The sequence below is a fragment of the Miscanthus floridulus genome, chromosome 10, assembly GCF_019320115.1.
Source record: "Miscanthus floridulus cultivar M001 chromosome 10, ASM1932011v1, whole genome shotgun sequence".
Taxonomy (NCBI): domain Eukaryota; kingdom Viridiplantae; phylum Streptophyta; class Magnoliopsida; order Poales; family Poaceae; genus Miscanthus; species Miscanthus floridulus.
In genome coordinates, this window is record NC_089589.1 from 107744782 (window position 1) to 107765392 (window position 20611).

The 20611-nt window shown below is 43.7% G+C and overlaps 2 protein-coding genes and 1 pseudogene across 2 annotated transcripts; 1 reads left to right on the forward strand and 2 right to left on the reverse strand.

Moving 5' to 3' along the window:
- Window positions 1–1734: 1734 nt before the first annotated feature.
- Window positions 1735–3569, forward strand: LOC136489231 (putative cyclin-dependent kinase F-2). Its single transcript, XM_066485926.1, has 3 exons — window positions 1735–2763; window positions 2877–2950; window positions 3539–3569. Exons 1-3 carry the CDS (start codon window positions 1735–1737, stop codon window positions 3567–3569), a joined length of 1134 nt encoding a protein of 377 aa, XP_066342023.1.
- Window positions 3570–3583: 14 nt separating this feature from the next.
- On the reverse strand, window positions 3584–10783 carry LOC136489232 (putative serpin-Z5). The gene is made up of 3 exons (XM_066485927.1): window positions 10623–10783; window positions 10340–10436; window positions 3584–4669 (listed from the first exon to the last, which is right to left on the reverse strand). The coding sequence occupies exons 1-3, from the start codon at window positions 10781–10783 to the stop codon at window positions 3824–3826; spliced, it is 1104 nt and encodes a 367-aa protein (XP_066342024.1). The 3' UTR covers window positions 3584–3823.
- LOC136485272 (uncharacterized) lies at window positions 5824–7499 on the reverse strand (annotated as a pseudogene).
- Window positions 10784–20611: the final 9828 nt, after the last annotated feature.

The window sequence follows — 20611 nt, forward strand, 5'->3', positions numbered from 1 at the left end:
CATAATCCAATTAGATCTCTCCAATTTCCGGTGAATAGGAATCTTAATCCAAATTGAAAAAATATATTAATATGGACAACTAGAAATCTTATTAATTCAATTAGATCTCTCCAACTCCGAGTAATCGGAATAGGAATCTTAATCCAAATACAAAAATATAAGAATAGAAATCTAATAAAGAGGAAAGAAAGGTAGAATTTCTTTGATTCGTTTCTTTTACGTTCTTTCTTCAATTTTTTCTGGTTTATCCGTTTTTACTTGCTCTGAGTATGTGTTGCTTTACGTCCATTTGGACGCTTTTCACTTGGCTCCAAATATGTTCTGATTTTTTCCCGTGGTTATTTTCTAGAGTACATTTCAATTTTTATCATGACAGTTTTCTACTTGGCTTCGAGTATGCTCATATTTTTTACAAACAATAAATAAGAGATCACAACCATTTTAATCTTAGACTACTTAAGAAACAAAGATTTTTATCATTAAGTTAATTTAATTTTTGACTCAAAGTCATGACCCGTGATACAACTCACTACGTATTGGGTCCCGTTACAACGAACGGACATATTTGCTAGTAAATAAAAAAAGTCACGTGCGTGCACACTCCACGAGATCTTGTATTTAGAGGACTTAGGATATGCCCAGGAGCTCGTAGGAACGAATCCGAGAGCAGTAGACCAAGCTCGTTTGCCGATTGATCGATGGTATTGTTTGAATTGGGATGAAGAGTAGCAAGGATCCAACCTAATCTGGTACCAGGTCTAAGTAGAGGGATTGGTAGAGAAGAACAACATGAATAGTTCGGAGGAGGAATGATTAGCTATCAGTCTGGTGTTCATTTTCCTTCTCTCATTCCTCTCGGTCTATCTCTTTAATTAATTAAGCGTTACAAGCCGATTAGCTCGTGCACGGCTGTGGCCACGCGCGCAAGCAAGCAACCTCACTGAACCCATGTCCACTCGAGTCCGGCGAGCCTAGTGTCGTGTTGGTGAGCTCGATCTTGTTCCATATCACGGCCAAGTTCCTCTTATGCTTCTTCAGAAGGTGTCGTAGAAGCTAATGATGCGGCACTTGTAGAATACATGAAATAAATAAAAAAGTAAAACTGAAAACAAAAAAAATAGATTAAAATAAAAAGAAATAAAAATAAGGAAATCCATATAGAAAACATAAAAGAAAAGATAAATGAAATAGAAATAGAAGAAACGAATGAAAACAAAACAAAACATAAATAAAAATAAAAAATTAATTAATTACGGTAAAAAATAAATAAATAGAAGAAAGATAGAAAGTTATTAAAAATAAAAAATAATAGAAGAAAGGAAAGAAAACAAAATGAAAGGAAATAAAAAAAAAGAAAAGAAAGGCAAAAGAAAAAGACTCCGTACAACTTAATATCCCAATTATCTCCGGCCCAATAAAGACGAAACGGCCCAACAGCAACCATTCCATCGGAAATCGAAACTCGGAACGCTTGAACCGCCACATCAGCGCCGGATCGGAACCGCCGCAAGTCCGATCGAGTGCATCACGCGTATACTTGCAAACCGCAACTCCTGCCCCCCGTGCAATTCAATCACAAGTCTCCACCATATACCGGACTCGCGACCCAGAGCAAGAGCAAGTCCATCTCGATTCACCGCAGACCGCAGGCCGGAACAAAACCGATCATCTCTCGGCCGGCGTGCCTAGGGCTCCGACGGTCCAATCCATCCGGCTTCGTCGTTCGCTCATCTCATGGCGTTGGATGTGATCGTGCATCGTAAGCGCCCGGCACCCAGCCGTGCGAAGAAGGCCGGCAAGAAGCAGAGACGACGACGACGCTACTACAAGATGCCGTCGGAGGAGTACTACTACGAGTTCAGGTTCGACGACGACATCGGCGACGATATGGTGGAGGTGAGCTACGAGTTCGACTTCGACAGCATCGACCGCTACGAGATGCTGGAGGAGTACGAGGCGCGGGACCGGTCCACGGGCGAGACGGTCGCCGTCAAGCGGGTGCGCCCCAGCCAGGGCGACGGCGGCGCGGCGAGCCTCTGCGCGGTCGTGCGCGAGGCCAGGTGCCTGGACGCCTGCCTCGGCCACTCCTCCACCCTGCAGCTCAGGGGCATGGCCGCGGACGACAAGACCGGGGACCTGTTCATCGTTACGGAGCAGCTCCTCGGCACCGGCTGCGGCGGTGCCAGCACGCTCCGTAGCCGGCTCACGCGGCCGTTCTCCGAGGCCGAGACGCGGGCGCTCATGAGGCAGCTCCTGGGCGCGGCCGAGAAGATGCACGGCGCCGGGGTCACCCACCGCGACATCAACCCGGACAACATCGTCGTCGGCGCCGGCGGCGTGCTCAAGGTCTGCGGGTTCCGGTGCGCGATCACGCCCGCGGAGAGGTTCCTCGGGGAGCCGCACCCGCCCTTGGGCGCGCTGCGGTACTGCTCGCCGCACCAGCTGAACGGCCTCCGTTGCTACTGCCCGGCGGAGGACGTCTGGGCGCTCGGGTGCCTCATGGCCGAGCTCCTCGCCGGCGAGCCCCTGTTCACGGCGGATGCCCAGGAGGACTTGCTCGATGAGACGGTCGACCTGAGAGACGAGATCGTCAACTTTGGGGCCGATGCATTCGACGGCGTGCTGGAGGAGGTGTCGCTCGTCGGCCGTGAGCTGCTTGCTGGCCTGCTGGCCTTCAATGCCACGGAGAGGCCCACCGCCGCTGACGCTCTCAAACACCGCTGGTTCGCCGAGAACGACGTCGCCAAAGCAAAGTCTCGAGTTGTGCGTGCCTATAAGCAACGATAGCCATGGACACGAACTGATTGTTTTAAACAATATGCAACGTAAATTGTTTTCTCTGTAATATTAACTACTGCTAGGACTGTATTTGGCAGGAAGAACTGCATTATGTTGTTGATTCCATATATGATATCATTAAGAATTTGACAGAAGGAATTAATTATGATAAGTATGTGTGTTTTTTTTACTTCTTACAGTATTGCAATTAAAAGTTTTTTGTGCAGGTTGATATTCACAACTAGGGATGCTTGGCTATATCTGGAGGAGACAGTGGTGCTAACATATGAGGAAAATAATAACTAAATGACTAGCTAGCCATCTTTGATCAGCAATCCGCATTGACCTCCTCCACCAGGTGTGCTTATATAAGCATTAACATACGACTCTGACCCTGCTAGTGACCTCTTTAGAACGACGCATATACTCCGTATGCAATCTCTGCAATCAGACAACAAGGCTGAAGAGATGAAGGATGAGTATTAAAAACCATTGATTTACATGAAGATAAATCAGGACCGTCAGCTACGTACTACCGAGGCTGACAATACATCCTGCAAGGCATCCCCTCTGAAAGAGAACGATGTCTGCATCACAATACAAGCAGCAAAGGCGAGATCAGGAAGTGTAAGGCATTACATTACAAGCAGCAAGGTCAACACATACTGCCGCAAGGCATCCCCTCTGAAATAGAATGATGATTCAGCGTGTGTGTCTTACCTAGAGTGTTTATCATGACATTGTTCATTTTCATGTGCAGACTACAGAGGGAATCTGAATTTCAGCAGTAATGGCAACGCGAGACCAAATGGAGATATAAGAAGTACAATCACTAAAACACAGATAGCCTATGCAATCACTGAACCGAGTCCACGGTAGCACAAAAATGATAGGAACATAACAGTACTTCACGATCAACAGCTGAACAGCTGAATTCACCACGATCAACAGCTGAACAATCACTGAACAGCAAACAGTTCATGATATTTCAGAATTCAGAGTAGCATGAGGTTTTATTTATTTTATTGGTTGATGATGATGCCGGTCACTTGGTAGGGTCAAGAACGTGTCCCACGAACACAATCACCCCAGACCGCTCCTCCATGATGAAGAAGGTGAATGGATGGTCGGCGGTGAACTCGACGATGTCAGGCGGTCCGCCCCCACCACGTAGTTTGAGTGCCACCGCTCCAGCCTCAGTTCCCTTCTCGTTCACATTAACCACCGCCATGTGCGCAACCTTGCTCAGGAACAGTGCCTGCTGCCGTGTCTTGCCGTCACCGTCGCACATGCCCCGCAGGTCGGCGGCCTCCGGCGAGAACGGCAGCGTCAGACCCAGCTGGCAGAGAGTCTCCTTGAGGTTCCCCCAGTTGAATGTTATCTTGAACTTGGGCAGCTTCAGATTCACCCACCGCAACTTCATCTGGGCCAAGATGCTGTACATGAACGCTGGCGACGCGGTGACCACGTCCACCATGGTCGCCATGCCGTCATGCGTGTCCGGGAGGAAGACGAACATGGAGTACCGACTCGCTTTGGAGGCGTGTGGCCACACCGACGGCTCGTCCTCAGGTTTGGTACTGCCACCATCCGGCTTGGCCTCCTTATAGGGGATCTTGAGCACCTTGAAGCCGTCCATGCAGGCGACTTGCCGCAGGGTGTAGTAGGACATGGACATGAATTCTGCCTTGGTGTGGCGGCCATCGAGGAGGTGGAACGTGGACGTGCCGCAGGGTTGAAACGGCTCCATCCAATCGCCCTTGAAGTAGACGGCGTTGGCGAGCACGAGGTCGCTGTCGGCGTTGATGTCGCCGGTGGAGATGATGGACTCGATGAGGTTGTCCGTCGCCTTCTTCACCCATGAGTTGATCATCTTCACAGCGGCCTCGGGCTTCACGTACGTCGTACCATATATGCATGTAAGTGTCATTAGTGAACAACTTGCATGATGGATCATAAAACATTTGGAAAAACCGATCCAATCACGCGGAAAAATACACGATCTCGAGGTGGAAAGATATGTCTAAGAAATGAAAGGACATGATTCCCAATATAAATGAATAAGAGAAAGAAAATATAAAAGTGACCGGATGATTTAGAAGTAGTCGGAGATTCCTAAATGGAAAGTTACCTTTTAGAGTTAGATATTGAAAATGATTGCAAGATTCTTATTGCAAAATTACCTTTTAGAGTGAGAAATTGAAAATGATTGCAGAAAGCTAACAAATATACGAGAAAATTGTAATTATAGGACACCAAACAACGCGCTTCGCAATTATAGGACTCCAATCGTCGACTTCGTTAAAATGACCCTCGAAACGTTGGCTTCTTATTTTAGATGACATTTGACATATTTCTTCACTTTGTTAATCAAAATACATGTATTTTAGTATTTCTGTGACCCTTCTGCCCTTGTGCTCGGGACGATCCGGAACCTCACGGCGCTGTGGACGCTGTCGCTCCGCCGAAATCAGGGGGGCCACGCTCACCGCGACTGGAACGGTTGTGCCCAGCAACACAGTTGACGAGCCAGCCGGCGCAGGGGTCGTTCCCGGACCAGGTCCCGACCAGCCTGGTCGAGTACTGCGGGATCCCGGCCGACATCCGGAACAATGGCGGAGCTACGGTACCTGTACCTCGACGGCAACCGGCTCGATGGGCAGATACCGGAGGGGTTCTTCGGCCTCCGGTTGCTGCAGCGGCTCGACCTCTCGAACTACCGCTTCGCCGGTGGGGTCTCGCCGGACTTCAACAGGCTCCAGAGGCTCGCTAGTCTGTACTTGGAGAACAACAGCTTGAATGGCACGCTGCCGTCCAACGTTGACCTCCCGAAGCTTCAACTCTTCAACGTGTTCAGAAACAACCTCACGGGACCTCACGTGTCCAGAAACAACCTCACGTGTCCAGAAACAACCTCGCTAGTCTCCTGAGTCGGTCACCGTGGCGAGCATGGACCCGCCGCCTGTCCATGGCTGGGCGTGGCCTGGGCTGGCTGGCCATAATGTACAGTTAATATGTAGTAATAGATAACACCATGAATTTAGCACAAACGAGCTCATCTTATAAAACCATTATTCTAGCATAAACAAGTTCATCTCAGAAGACCATAATTTAGTTCCAAACGAGATCCAAGTCATATGAAATAAAGCATGAGTTTACATCTCATCACAACTAAATTAATTCATTCAATGTGTAGCTTTCTCTTTGGAGTCATCTTTTTTGGTGCTGTCGTGGTAGGCATCTTCACGGGACTAGTGGTGTCGGTTTGTGAAGATGTGCCCTCTCCTAATAACATCGCAAGCTTGCTGCACATAAATACGATATGACAATTATATGTATAGAAAAAATAATGTACAGTAAATGTGTTAATATTCCTTACCTTCTGGTGACCCTTCCTGGACTATCCCGTAGGATTTCTTCTCTAGTTGGCCTCCGTGGGGTGCTAGGTTCTGCTGACGCAGCTTTTGTAACATTCTTTCTAGGTTGCCTACGCTTCCTACAAGTAATCAAATAAATTAATATTGATATTTTCATTTAAGTTTCTTGATAAAGAAAATCAGTTCTTACCTCTTTTTTGCTGTCCCATTTAGTGGGCACTTGGCACTAGCTTGCCTGTGACCTTTTTCTCCATATTTTTTGCAAGTCATAGGTCCTCTGATCATCTTCTTTCCCTTTCCATTTGTTAGAGCAGTATCGTTGTCACATCCCTTCTCACCTTTATCCTCGTTGGTACATTTACCATCTTTGGAAACTTTCTTCTTGTGGCCACCTTCCATCCATCCTTTCCTTCTTAGTTTCCTTCGTCTTCCAACAGGTAATTTAGCAAGAGGTGCACCAACTAAAAATGGTAGGTCAACTTATGGCCATTGTGTTTTATCTGTCATCGGCTCAATCTCTCTACCATAAGCAGCCCTGAATCTATTCACCGAGTAATAGTCATGCACAAACTGTTCAAGGTCAACTCCCCGTTGGTGGGTTACATAGGCCAATACATGTTGACATGGCTTACCAGTGTGCTGCCATTCAAGACAAGTACAGGTCCTTTGGTGTAACTTGACAATATGCCTCTCAACTCTGCTGCTATGGTCCCACACCTCTGCACTCCAATTAGAACATGGTACAATTTTCAAGTGTCCCAAACCTCTAGTATTTGCCTTTAGCTGATGCATAATAGCTGGAAGTATCCTGCCTTCAGGTAGCCTGTATGCAATATTTCTTCTCTTGTTCCAAAGTACCATGATCATTTCTCTAATCTTATCAGCAAGGTCAGCAACAGGTAAGTCTTTATGGTCTCTAATCCAGTTATTAAATGACTCAGCAATATTACTAGTTATGTAGTCACACTTAATTTCTGGATTGAAAGCACACCTATACCATAATAGCTTATGATTGGTCTGTAACCATTTCACTGCTTCTGCTGATTCACTTACCATTTTTGCTATATTGTCATAGAATATGTCTTCTCTGTAAGCCCTTGCCGCAGGATATATCTGTCCAAACCCTCTAAATCTCTTCTGAAAATTTTTGACAAGATGATAAAAGCATTCTCTTTGCTCTGCATTTGGGAATACATTCTTCACTGCATTCTCCAAGCCCTTGCAAGCATCAGAACAAACAGCAAGGAGTGGAGGATCACCTATTGCCTTCTTTAATTGCTCCATGAACCAAGTCCAGTTGTCTGTTGTTTCAGAAGCTATGAAGCCATAAGCGAGTGGATACATCCAATTATGACCATCAACTGCTATAGCTGCGGCCAAGTGACCATTCCACCTACCATTAAGTGCTGTAGCATCTATGCTCAAATGAGGCCTACAACCTTCCAAGAAACCGTCAATGCATGGTTTAAGAGCACAGAAAAAACGGTGGAAATATACTTGACCATCCACCTCAAGTACCTCAATTTCAACGACACTCCCGGGGCACCGCTTCATTACCTCGGCCTTCCACCTAAACAACTGCTCAAAACTCTCTTCCCATTTGCCATAAACCTCGTCAAGAGCTCTTTCTTTACCCCGCCATACAGTGTCATATGCAATTTGACACTTGTGAGCTGTCTGCAACTTCTTTTGCAATTCCTTAGCACCAATATTTGGATCATCTCTAAGGATACTCACAGCCTTGCTAGCTACCCACTTTAGAGTTGGAGTTGTAGTTATCTGCCTCATGCTAGACACACATGTATGTTTATCGACTAAGACGGTTACCTGCAAAACAAAAAATCAATGAGATTTATATTAATTTTTTCTGATAAGTACAATTAATGAAAGGAAAAAGAAATTTATTCACCTCCACAGTGCTTTGGCCTTTATGTTTGGTGCCATTTATCCTCCAAGGGCAAGGGCAATCTTTATCACCAGACTTGCAATAAGCCCTATATCTCGTCTTACATGACTTCTCTGTTCCTAAATCAAACTCCTTATTGATGGCAAATTGCCGCACTGCCATCTTGAACTCCTCCATTGTTGGGTACACTGTTCCTAAATCCATGGATGGGTTGTTCTTATCATATGAAATGATCATTTCACTTGGTATGGCATCACTAGTAGGAATGACAGCACCATCATTATCTTGCCCAAGCTCATTATAATGCCCCTGTTCATCCATTCGGCAATCAAAGTTCTGTGTAGGTATATTTGTTGTGTCCTCCTCTGTCAAGCCTAAAAGCTCACAAATTTGATTCTCACCCATAAGTGCAATACGACCTTCGTCATCATGTGTCTCTACTATCTGTATGCTATCCCAATCAAATATTTCCATATTTTCCACATGATCTACTTGGGACCTAAACAAGTGATATCAAATTTAAATACTGTCTACTACTATCGTGGTAAAAAAAGCATAAAGGTCAATACCTTTGCACTTCAAGAATAGGAAGGTTGTACTCTAGTGTCGGAAGAGGAACAGTGGGCAGCAACGTTCTGGCTAGGGCTAGAGCACTGGACGTGGCGTCGAGAGAGGCCTCCACTGTAGTCACCGCGTCCGCCACGCCGCCCGGCGTGGTCGTCATGTCCAGCTTGTTCCGTATCTCCACGGACACCACCCTCTCGGTATCCTCTAGCGTCGCCCCCTTGTCTGTCGGCAGCCTCTCCCTTGCGTTCTGCATGTACATACGGCCACGCTCTCAGCTTGACACTTCGTAAACAAATAGTCAATAAGTGTTCTTGGAGACTCCACCAACTAATTTTACTATGCTATCATCACCTTATAATAAAAAGCAAAGTCAAGAACCGAAGCCGACACGTTATAATTAAATATATTTACAAAGATTGGAATTAGACTCGAGTGCTAGCTAGCTAGCAGCCTGTTCGGCAGGCCGTAAACGATCGTTGATTATTTACTGCTGGCTGATTTGGTGTGAGGGAAAAATATTGTTCTAGCTGGAAATTTACGATCGTTTACGATCAAGCGAACAGACTGCAGGTCAGCAACATTGGACTAATCGATCTCGAAACACAACAAAAAAAAAGACAGAAACAGACCTGCATGGCCGCCGCGTCGCTCTGGTCGACCGGCCTGTCCCCCGCCATCGCGACCAAACAAGAGTAGGATTAGTGCCAATGATTCGCCGATTTCAGGGTAGGATTAGTGCCAATGATTCGGTCTCTGAGGAGTCCGCGTTGGAATCATGGCAAGATACTGTGCTGAACGCGTTTGTCTTTGGAAGACCTGTTCCGAAATAGAATACCAGATTCGCGTAGATCCTGACACGGGCCGATGGGATCTTTTACGATTTACCTAGCAGCCCTGTCAAGTACGACGACTGCTCCGCGGCCTGCAGCAGCGCGGCGTCCCTCGGAGCCACGCGCCGCTGGGCCAGCTCGCCTGACACGTCCAGCACTCGCCGTACTTGACGGGACTGCTGCTGCGCGTGCTGCAGGTCCTCGGCCCCTACTGCGGCTTCCTCGGCGGCGTCGGGAGGAGGGGAAAAAAGGAACGGCAGCGTCGGTGCTTAGGGCGGCGTCGGGTACGACGAACGTCGGTACGATCAATCTACGATATAAAAGCAGAAGGGCAGAAGGGTCACAGAAAGGCTAAAATACATATATTTTGATTAACAAAGTGAAGAAATATGTTAAATGTCATCTAAAATAAGAAGCCAATGTTTCAAGGGTCATTTTAACGAAGTCGACGATTGAAGTCCTCTAATTACGAAGCGCGTTGTTTGGTGTCCTATAATTGCAATTTTCTCCAAATATACTACCTGCTTTGTTGAGTGAATTATAAAACTCATTGATTTAGCAATTTTTATTACAACTATTGGAAGAATATTTGTAAACGATGGCTTGCAATTTTCTTCATTTTACGCCGTACGTCCTAATAGAATGAGAAATCAGGCCCCAATCTGATCTAAATGCATTCAACATCTATCTAGGTTTAGATATTGATCATCTCCTATAAAAAAAAAGATATTGATCATCTAACAAGTACCAATGCAAGAGAATTGAAGTACAAATATATTCTGTTTTAAAGTGAAGCAGAAAAGGTACCTCTCACACTTTTATTTTTGTGCAACACATGCCATGGAACGATGGGAAAAAAGCATCTAATCTAACCCACTAACCTCCTCGGTGAAGCTGACGGTTCTCGCCTCCGACTTGTAGGCCTCGGCGGCGACGTCGCGGAACGCGTCCGTGAGCCTGCCGCGGGAGGCATCAACCCAGACGCCTCCGCCGAAGAGCACGCGAGGCCCGCCGGCGCCGGAGCGGTCGGCGAGGACGCGGTCCGCGACGCGGCGGCCGAAGTCGGCGAGCTCCTCGGCCGATGGCGCGCCGAGGAAGGCGAGCAGCTGCGCCAGCGTGGCGCCGTGCGCGCCCGCGGCCGTCAGCGCCAGCGCCGCGTGCAAGGACACCGGCGAGAACGCGACGTTCTTGTTGGTGGCGATGGCTGCGGCGGCGGAGTCCTCAGCGCCAGGAGCCGGGGGCGCCAGGTGCTTGGCGAGGCGGAGCGCCAGGGCCGTCTGCCCGTCCCGGGTTGCGATTGCGGCGTCGGTGGCGGCGGCGGCCATGGTTGTCGAAATGGGAGAGGAGTCGTCGCGTTTGACGTGACTTGCGACGTGTGCGATAGATGCGGACTTTATCGGTGGGTTAGGTGCAGTTTTTAAGGGCAACATTTCATGTGTAAATTAATCAATATGTACAAATTAACTTGACCACCGGATGCTGATCCAATAGATAGTGTGAGGGGACTTAAGCGTAAAAAAAGGACGATGGGTGGAGGGCTTAAGCACAAAAAAAATTCCACCTCTCACCCCATCCATCGGATAACGTCCCAGTGGTCCTGATCGGTAGTTTCCAAGTTTGTACATGTTAGTTGGTTTACACCTGATACGTTGCCGTTTTTATGCGATACGGGGTATTCGGATATAATTATTATTGTGTTGACTGATTCTTGCCGTTTAAGAAAAGATATTATATTTATATAAGTGCTAAAAATGAGTCGATCCTCGGCTAAAATAAAGTATATATACTCCTATAAATTGGCTATGTACTTCAGCTTATCTTAGAAACACTTTCTCGTTCACAACCGGTGTTTAGGTTTGGAATGCATAATTTTACTTTTGGCATACGAAATCCATACTAAATTACATAATGTATGCGTTATTATATTGTTTTTTTAGCCTATCATCTTAAGTACATCTGTAGAATCTGCACACACGCGCAATGTAGAAGTCGGGCATGCTCATCTTCCTCCTAGCGAGCTTCTCTCGTCTTCCTCCATGGATAGAGATGCGCGTGCGTGAGTGAGCGGCGGCACACAACAGAGGACGAAGATGCATGTACTAAGGTACGTCGGTCGTTGGCACGTCGTGTGGTTATCACAGTATAGTTCAAAGTGGGACCCAATAGACAGAAAAGGTCTCGACTATGCCTGTCAGAATGGGCTGCCCCTTCCTCTTGCTAGACTGAGGAAAAGAAAATCAATTTACCCTTATCTATCACGATTGTCTGATTTCCCTCCTTGAACTATAAAATCATTTTTTTTTGCTTCCCTCAAATTTTAAAACCATTTTTTTGGACCTTAGATGATTTTGATGGTAGTTTTACTAATGTGGCGCCACGTTAGAAGAGATAAATCAGACTAAGCATAAAGTTCAGGGAGGTATATTAATATTTAAAAAAAAACTCCAAAAATCATAGAAATAAGATTTAAAAAATTATCCAAATATTTGTACATGGGAAAAACTAATGCAATTAAAAAACCTAAAAAATCTGGTTTAATCTTAGAAAATTTGTTTACCTAGAAAAAAATATAAGCAACTTTTAGTTTTTCTCTTTGTAAAATCATGAAATTGTTTGAATCTTGATGGACTCATTTCAGTGCTTATTTGCTACTAAAATCTCGTGTTATCGAATATGATTAGTTGATGTAAATTGTCCGACCACGTGGAAGCGCCAGTGGAGCGTCTGTCTTCAGTCAGGACTACGAATGTGCGGCAGAAATTGAGAACTCTGCCGGACACGACTTTCGTCCTTAGTGCGCTAACTAGGATAAAAACACTACAGGTGTGCGACAGACATTTTGTTACGATTAAGTTTTTGGAGCCTCGGTTCAAGTTCAACGCTCTCTGTTGAGTGAGTGCAGCTGGCCCTTTTCTGGACGTGGGCCTGAATTTTTACCCTGCGGCCGCGGGTTGGCCTGATAGCCCAACAAGAAATGAAAACCCAAACAGACATAGTTTTGGTCTGACCGACAACATCAACTCCAGCACAGCATGCGGCAGAAGCCCAGCAGAGCAGATGTATTCATTCCCCAACGGCCCAATCCCTAACAGTACTTTCAGCTATGGCTTATAAGCCAAACAAACCTAAACGAACAGGACGTAGTCATCGTGCATAGAAATGCACTAGTAAAAAAACGTTTGTATCAACAGGACAATTTTTTTTAGGAGCGGCTGGTGATAGAGCCGTCCCTATAGTGGACATGCTCGAGACCCACGAGACCAGCCGCCCCTAAAAATAGCATAGTAAGGGTGACTGATGATATGAGCCGCCCCTACAAATGGGTCGATTTGTAGGGGTGGCTTACTCACCAGCCGTCCCCGGTGTTGTGATTTATAGGGGCGGCTCAATCACTAGCCGTCCATACAAATCACACTTGTTCATCATTGATCGTCATGAACAGTGTGATTTTTTTTTAATCTCTGGGTAAAATTTGTAACTAGTCTTTCTCCCTCATACTAACTCCAAATATAATGATTTTTTTCCTAAAATTTTCTAAAATCATGCCTTATCAAGTTACTGTATTGATTTGGTCATTCTTTTCGTTTGACAAAGTTTGAGCAATTCAAATTTAAAAAAAATACCAAGTTCTAACAAGATTTTGAAACATAAAATAATTTCAGCTGAAAAAGTGATGATTACCAAAGATGTATAACTCATCAAGATCTACAACTTTTATTTTGGTTATTTTTTCATCTGACAAAGTGATAGTAAACATTGTTCACAAATCAATGTGTCTCTCATATAGTTCATGAAACTATGAGTGATATGTGAATTTGTGAACAATGTTTACTAACATTTTGTCACATAAAGAAGTGACCAAAATAAAAGTTGTAGATAGTGATGAATTCAACAATTTTTATGTTTATGACTTTTGTAGTTGAAATCATTTAAGGGGGAGATTGTAAGGAGTGATTTTAAATCATTTAAGGGGGAGATTGTAAGAAAAATTTTATCAAATGAAAAGATGACCAAAATATAAGTTGTACATCTTGATGAGTTCTACAACTTTGATCTTTACAACATTTTCATTTTAGATCATTTTTTGTCTTAAAATTCAATTCGAACTTCACAAATTCAAATTTTAAAATTTTTAAATATATATTTTTTATTTTACAAAATAAAATGTATCATTATACCTCTATATATATAAGCAGGTAATTTTTTATGTGTACGGAAAATAGAGCAAATTATTTTTATTATATTTATACATTTATATATACATTTACACATTTATAAAAAATATGCAGAAGTAATATTTAAAAATATGTGAAAATATTTGTAGGGGCAGCTGAATCAGAAACCGCCTCTACAAATGCATTTGTAGGGCTGGCTGTCTTTAAAGTCGCCCCTACAAATGACTCTGAGTATATATTCTAGAGCACAGTCGACCCACCTATGTACAGTCGGCATATTTGGTCACTTCTTCATATGACAAAATCTCCAACTTTTATTATCTCCCCCTTAAATGATTTTAAATCACTCCTTACAAAGTGATACCAAAATCTAACTACACTGCATTTTGAGCAAGTAGATAGATTTTAAATTATAAATTTTTATTATTTGCTTGCTTTGGTCGGGTTGTCATCAATCACCAAAAAGGGGGAGATTGTAAGAAAAATGGACCCTAAGCCCATTTACTTTGGATTTTGATGTTTGATGACCAACACAACTAAATTGGACTAATGAATTTGTAAGTGATTGTTTTGTAGTTCAATAAGGTGCAAGACGTGGCTTGGACGAAGGTGACGTGATGATCCGATGATCAACACCATAAGCAAGACCTTAGAAGCACAAGAGAAGACCCAAGATATCAAGCAAAGTCCAAGCACGAAGATTGAAACCAAGCCGGACTCAAGATCACAAAGAAACGAGCTCACAGAGGTGACCGAACGCTGGACCGGACACTGGTAGCTGATGAGGACATCACTCCTTCAGATGTACCCGTTGATCCTCCATCCATCATGCAAGGTCCAATGACCCAAGCTCGAATACATCAACTTAATTTAGAGGTGAGCTCATTCTTAAGCGACCCTTTTCATACTTTTAAGAATAGACTACTACCTAATGATGTTATCTTGCTTAGAAACATTGAAGAGGGTCATGAGGTACTTAGAGGAAGAGGTGGAGGCATTGATGACTAGCAAGGACGTTCAACAGAAACTGGAGGCCTGGTCCAACATGATTTTGAGTCTACCTCGGCCTCCAGTACCAGTCTGCCTTAAATTGGTCACCCAGGATGCATTCGGACTCTGTTTTCGATGATCCACATATGGTTGGAAGGATAATTTGATAAGAAAGCTAATACAAGTGGTCTCACATCAAAAGGCCTTCATAATCAATAGGAATCATTGAAACAAGTCAGCGTCCAGAATCTGTCAGGGTGCTGCGACACCGTCTTTTGGTTCGTTGGACCGTGTATCGTGTTTGGGCCCATTAGGGGGCATGTCCAGGGTAGACGATGACACTAAGACCTTTATAATCATACGCCGTCACCGTCATTAGGTTTTAGGTTTTGCTTAGATTAATCTGTCAAGAACAATTTCACCGTTCATCGGTTTGTGAGACCCCAATTTTGTGAGATTAATCAGTCATCTGCAATTTGGTTGCTTTCTTTCTTGTTCTTGCTTGTGTTCTTCATTACGTAGGTAGGAATTAGCCTTCTTGGCGAGGTCAACCAGATCCGTGTCTCGGTTGATAACCAGAGGAGTTGTGGTGCAAAGATTGTAGGGTTCGATCTAAAGCTGGATCGGTGTGTCATTCTCCGTCACAACGATAGTTATCACTATCTGACGGAAGATCGGGATCCCCGTTCCCATTAAGTGGTAATCAGAGCTAAGGTATACCATCAGGTTCATATTTATTCCCTAGTTTGGAGTGTTTCACATTCGTCCCATAGTCCAGTGCCATACTTTTTTTCCTGTCCTAGAACTTTCCACGCCATAGCCTTTGCATATTTTAGTTTCAGAGTCCGTCGTGTTGAGTTTGTGTCCTGGTCGAGGTCTTGTTGCTGGTTAGGTCATGTTAGAGTCTAGTTCGTGTGTTTTCCCTCATCGTTTCCATCAAATCTTTTGCTTCCGTGACCAATTTTGCGCACATTGTTCCCATTTTGTCCTCTAATTCAGAGCCCGTTCTTAAAACTAGTCTAGTTTTCACATACGAACTCCAATTTCGACGTTCCATATATCAAAATCGATCAAAAAAAATTTGAATCCATCCACCCCCCGCATTGTCAGCATTGGAAATTTTTAATTTGGTCAAAAACTGGTCACAAGATCCTCTTTTTGTGGTCACAAGTTTTTTGTCGATTTTGAGCACGTCTTCTGAAATTTCCACAGGCCACGCCTTTCTCTTGTTTATGCTCATATTTTCTGTGGTTACTTGTTTTGTGCTCCTAAGTGAAGGAAAAATATCAAAAAAAAGAAAAATAAAAAATCAAAATTTCCCAAAAAACAATAACAACCCAAAAAAATAGAAAAAAGAGGGGCAAAAGAGGAACAATATCTTGAGGAGCACATAGAGAAGGCCGAAGTGAGTTGTGTTAGCGTGTGCTGTCTAGTTTCTTGTTTGTGTTGCTATTGCCATCCATTATACTTGTTTTTAACACCCCTGTCACCTTGCTATCCACCATATTTGTTTGTTACACACCTGGTACTTGGAACATTTTATACCAGTAACGAGAACAAGTACTTTGGACTATAATTCAGCATTACTTTCTATTACTAACTTATGTGCCAGATATACATATTATTCTTTGTGTGCCTTCCAAGCTCCATAAACTCTGCAGATTAGTACAGAAAAAAGCCTTGCAATCTTGGTACCACTGCCTCACAGGTATCACGAACCAGCCGCCGGTTGTACTGCCTACTACTTGTGTTGGTAAGAACTTTGTAAGAGCTTGGTAAGATGCTTCCACTTGCTATGAAAAGTGACACCACTACAACTGCAACCATGTAGTCATTTGGTAGGGATAACTTTCACCATTTGTTCCTGTTTTTGTGTTTACAATGGTAGGAGGTGATCAGACTAGAGATAACAATCCTAAGGGTTTCAACGAGTGTGTCATCCAAGAGCAACTACAAGCTATTGTAGAGGATGCCCAAAAAAGGACGAATGAGGCCGTTAGGAAGGCCGTCACTGACGCACTCATTGAACTCAACATTGGCAACAACATGGAGAGATTAGACAAACAAATTTCCACGCTAACCGACAAGGTTACTGAGTTGGAAATCTTTGTGGCGAGCAATAACGACATCTCCAGTAGCAACACCGATGGTCTCTTGCTAGAAGACATGGTGCATGATGCTAGTGGGAACATAGATCGATCAGCCTTCTGACAAACAAGATTACGATGACATCTATGCCACAACACGACAGGTATGGGTGGTGTCCACCACCATCTAGGTAATAATCACCGTGTGCCCGATGATCCTTATGCTAAGATTAAGTTCACAATATCATCTTTTTTGGGTCATTATGATGCTGAGGGATATCTTGATTGGGAGATGACAGTAGAACAAAAGTTTAGCGTCCACCTTGTGCCTGAGCATCATAGAGTTCGACAAGCTACTAGTGAGTTTAAGGATTTTGCCATTATTTGGTGGAATGGGCAAGCTGCACAGGATGCTTTACCTGGTTCGTGGGAAGAACATGAGGTAGCTATGCATGATTGTTTTGTACATCCTTCGTATCATAGAGACTTGCATAAGAAATTGATGCGTTTAGAATAAAGAGATAAATCTGTACAAGATTACTATGGTGAGCTCCAAAAGGGATTGATGCATTGTAGTGTTGTCGAGGGGAACGAAGATTCCATTTGTCATTTTTATTTGGGTTTGAGGCGTGAGATTCAGGACATTGTTGATTATAAAGAATTTAACACTGTCAACCAGTTGTTTCAGTTTGCTATGCTTGCAGTAAAGGAATTGCAGGGGCGTGAACAACAGAGCAAGAGCAAGGTCAGCACCACATACACGCCACACTCGAAACCATCTTTGAGGCTGACCAAGCCAACCACTTTTCGGGTGCCTCCACCAGCGAGCAAGCGACCAATAGCCTCTGGAGTTACCGCTACACCTAAGGCACCTCCCGCATGACCTTAAGATTCAGGTAAAAATTCTTTGAAGGTGCCTACCAGGAGTTCCTCATCTGCTGCATCGATGGGACGCACTTCGGGCATTCAGTGCCACCGCTGCCATGGCATTGGCCATGTGTAGAAGGACTGCCCAAGTTAGCGGGCATATATTACTACAGAAGATGATTACATCAGCACCTCTGACATTGAGGATGAAGAAGACCAAGATGCAGATGAGGAGTATGGCGAAGTCCTTGGCGATGAGGCCACGATGGCCTATAGGAGCATCATTGTACAGCGGGTGCTCAGCTCACAAGTCCAGCAACCTAAGAAGCTACAATGTCATAACTTGTTCCAGATTTTCTTCATCATCAGCAACCATTGAGCATGTGTCATTATTGATGGAGGTAGCTGCAATAATTTGGTGAGTTCTGATTTGGTCAAGAAGCTTGGCTTGACCACACGCCCACACCCACGCCCATACCATATCTAGTGGCTAAATGATTCTAGAAAAACAATGGTAACACAAACTTGCAGAGTTTCATTTCCATTGGTTCTTATGCTAATTCTATTGATTGTGATGTGGTACCTATGCAAGCCTATTCACTCTTATTGGGTCATCCTTGAGAACATGATAATGATGCTACACACCATGGTAGAAGTAATAAATACACCTTTGAGCATAAAGGAAAGAAAATTACTTTGGTACCTTTGACCCCTGCTCAAATTGTACAAGCTGATAGAGAACGCGCTGCTAGTTTGAATGATGTTCAATCTAAAAATCAGCAAGTTGCTAAATCTATTCTCCCACCTAAAATGGATAAGTCTACATCTATTTCTAAGGCTGAGGGGATTAAATTGAAGGATGGTGTTATACTTACAACAAAATGTGACTTTGCTGAAATTTCTGATGATGATATTTGCTATGCTTTGGTATGCAAACAGGCTATGTTTTCGCTTGATGATATTGTTAGCTTGGTGCCTCCTGTTGTCACTAACCTTTTGCAGGAGTATGAGGACATTTTTCCAGCTGAGATACCCCCGGGACTGCCACCTATGAGAGGGATAGAGCATCAAATCAATTTGATTCCGGGAGCAACCTTGCCCAACCGTGCTGCCTATCGAACCAATCCCGAGGAGACTAAGGAAATTCAGTGGCAAGTCCAAGACCTTTTGGACCACGGGTATGTATGTGAAAGCCTTAGTCCTTGTGCTGTTCCTGTACTTTTGGTTCCTAAGAAAGATAAAACTTGGCATATGTGTGTTGATTGTAGAGCCATCAATAATATTACTATTCGGTATCGTCATCTTATTCCTAGGCTAGATGACATGCTTGATGAGTTGTGTGGTTCTATAATTTTCACCAAGATTGACTTGCAAAGTGGCTACCATCAAATTAGAATGAAACTTGGAGATGAATGGAAAACTACGTTTAAAACCAAATTTGGGTTGTATGAGTGGTTAGTAATGCCTTTTGGTTTGACAAATGCACCTAGCACTTTCATGCGCTTAATGAATGAGGTTTTAAGAGCTTTTATTGGTTGTTTTGTGGTAGTTTACTTTGATGATATATTGATTTACAGCAAGTCTTTTGATGAACATATGTATCACTTACGTGCTGTTTTTAATGCTTTATGTGATGCACATTTATTTGGTAACATTGAGAAGTGCATCTTTTGCACGGATAGAGTTTCTTTTCTTGGCTATGTTGTAACTCCACAGGGAATTGAGATGGATGAGATGAAAATTGAAGCCATAAAGAGCTGGCCGGTTCCCCAAATCGTCACACAGGTGAGGAGTTTTCTTGGTCTTGCAGGATTCTACCACTGCTTCGTCAAAGATTTTAGCATCATTGCTGCCCTGTTGCATGAGTTGACGAAAAAAGGGGTGGTGTTTCATTGGGGAAAGGCACATGAGGAGTCCTTTGACACTTTGAAGGACAAGCTCACACACGCACCATTGGTACAACTTCCAAATTTTGGTAAGACTTTTGAGCTAGAATGTGATGCTAGTGGAGTTGGCATTGGGGGTGTTTTGATGCAAGATGGTAAACCCATTGCTTACTTTAGTGAAAAATTGCATGGTCCTCTACAACTTCCAAATTAAGGAGTTGTATGCACTTGTCCATCCTTTAGAGACGTGGCATCATTATTTGTGGCCTAAAGAATTTGTTATTCATTCTGATCATGAATCACTTAAGTATCTTCGCTCTCAACATAATCTGAATCATAGGCATGCTAAATAGGTTGAATTTATTGAATCTTTTCCTTATATTATCAAACACAAGAAAGGAAAGGATAATGTGATTGCTGATGCTTTGTCTAGACGATATACATTGCTATCCCAACTTGATTGTTGGATTTTGGGCTTGAATCAGTAAAAGAACAATATGCGCTTGATCCTAATTTTAAGGACGTGTTGCTAAATTGTAGAGAAAGGCGTATATGGAATAAGTTTATGATCAATGATGGGTTTTTGTTTAGAGCTAACCACCTATGCATTCTAGTTGGCTCTATTCATCTTTTGTTGTTGCAGGAGGCATATGGAGGCGGATTGATGGGACATTTTGGAGCCAAGAAGACAGAGGAGGTGCTGTCCACACATTTCTTTTGGCCTAGGATGAGGCGAGATGTAGAATGGTACATGGCTCGGTGCACCACATGTCAAAAAGCTAAGTCACGGTTGAACCCACATGGTTTGTATATGCCTCTTCCTGTTCCTTCTACTCCTTGGGCTGATATATCTATGGATTTTGTGTTGGGTTTGCCAAGGACTAAGAGGGGGAGGGATAGTATTTTTGTGGTGGTTGATCATTTTTCTAAGATGGCATATTTTATTCCTTGTCATAAGAGCGACGATGTTGTTCATATTGCTGACCTTTTCTTTCAAGAAATCATTCGCTTGCATGGTATGCCTTCTACTATTATTTCAGATCACGATGCAAAATTCTTGAGTCATTTTTGGCGCACTTTGTGGAATAAATTGGGGACCAAGCTGTTGTTTTCTACAACATGTCATCCCCAAACTGATGAGCAAACTG

Coding starts and splice junctions, on each gene's coding strand:
- LOC136489231 (XM_066485926.1), top strand. CDS start 1,735: ATGGCGTTGGATGTGATCGTGCATCGTAAGCGCCCGGCACCCAGCCGT. Junction 2,764..2,876: donor CCAAAGCAAAGTCTCGAGTT/GTGCGTGCCTAT, acceptor TGTATTTGGCAG/GAAGAACTGCATTATGTTGT. Junction 2,951..3,538: donor GAAGGAATTAATTATGATAA/GTATGTGTGTTT, acceptor TTTCATGTGCAG/ACTACAGAGGGAATCTGAAT.
- LOC136489232 (XM_066485927.1), bottom strand. CDS start 10,783: ATGGCCGCCGCCGCCACCGACGCCGCAATCGCAACCCGGGACGGGCAG. Junction 10,437..10,622: donor GTCGCGTTCTCGCCGGTGTC/CTTGCACGCGGC, acceptor CGGAGGCGTCTG/GGTTGATGCCTCCCGCGGCA. Junction 4,670..10,339: donor CCGTCAGCTTCACCGAGGAG/GTTAGTGGGTTA, acceptor ACGTACGTGAAG/CCCGAGGCCGCTGTGAAGAT.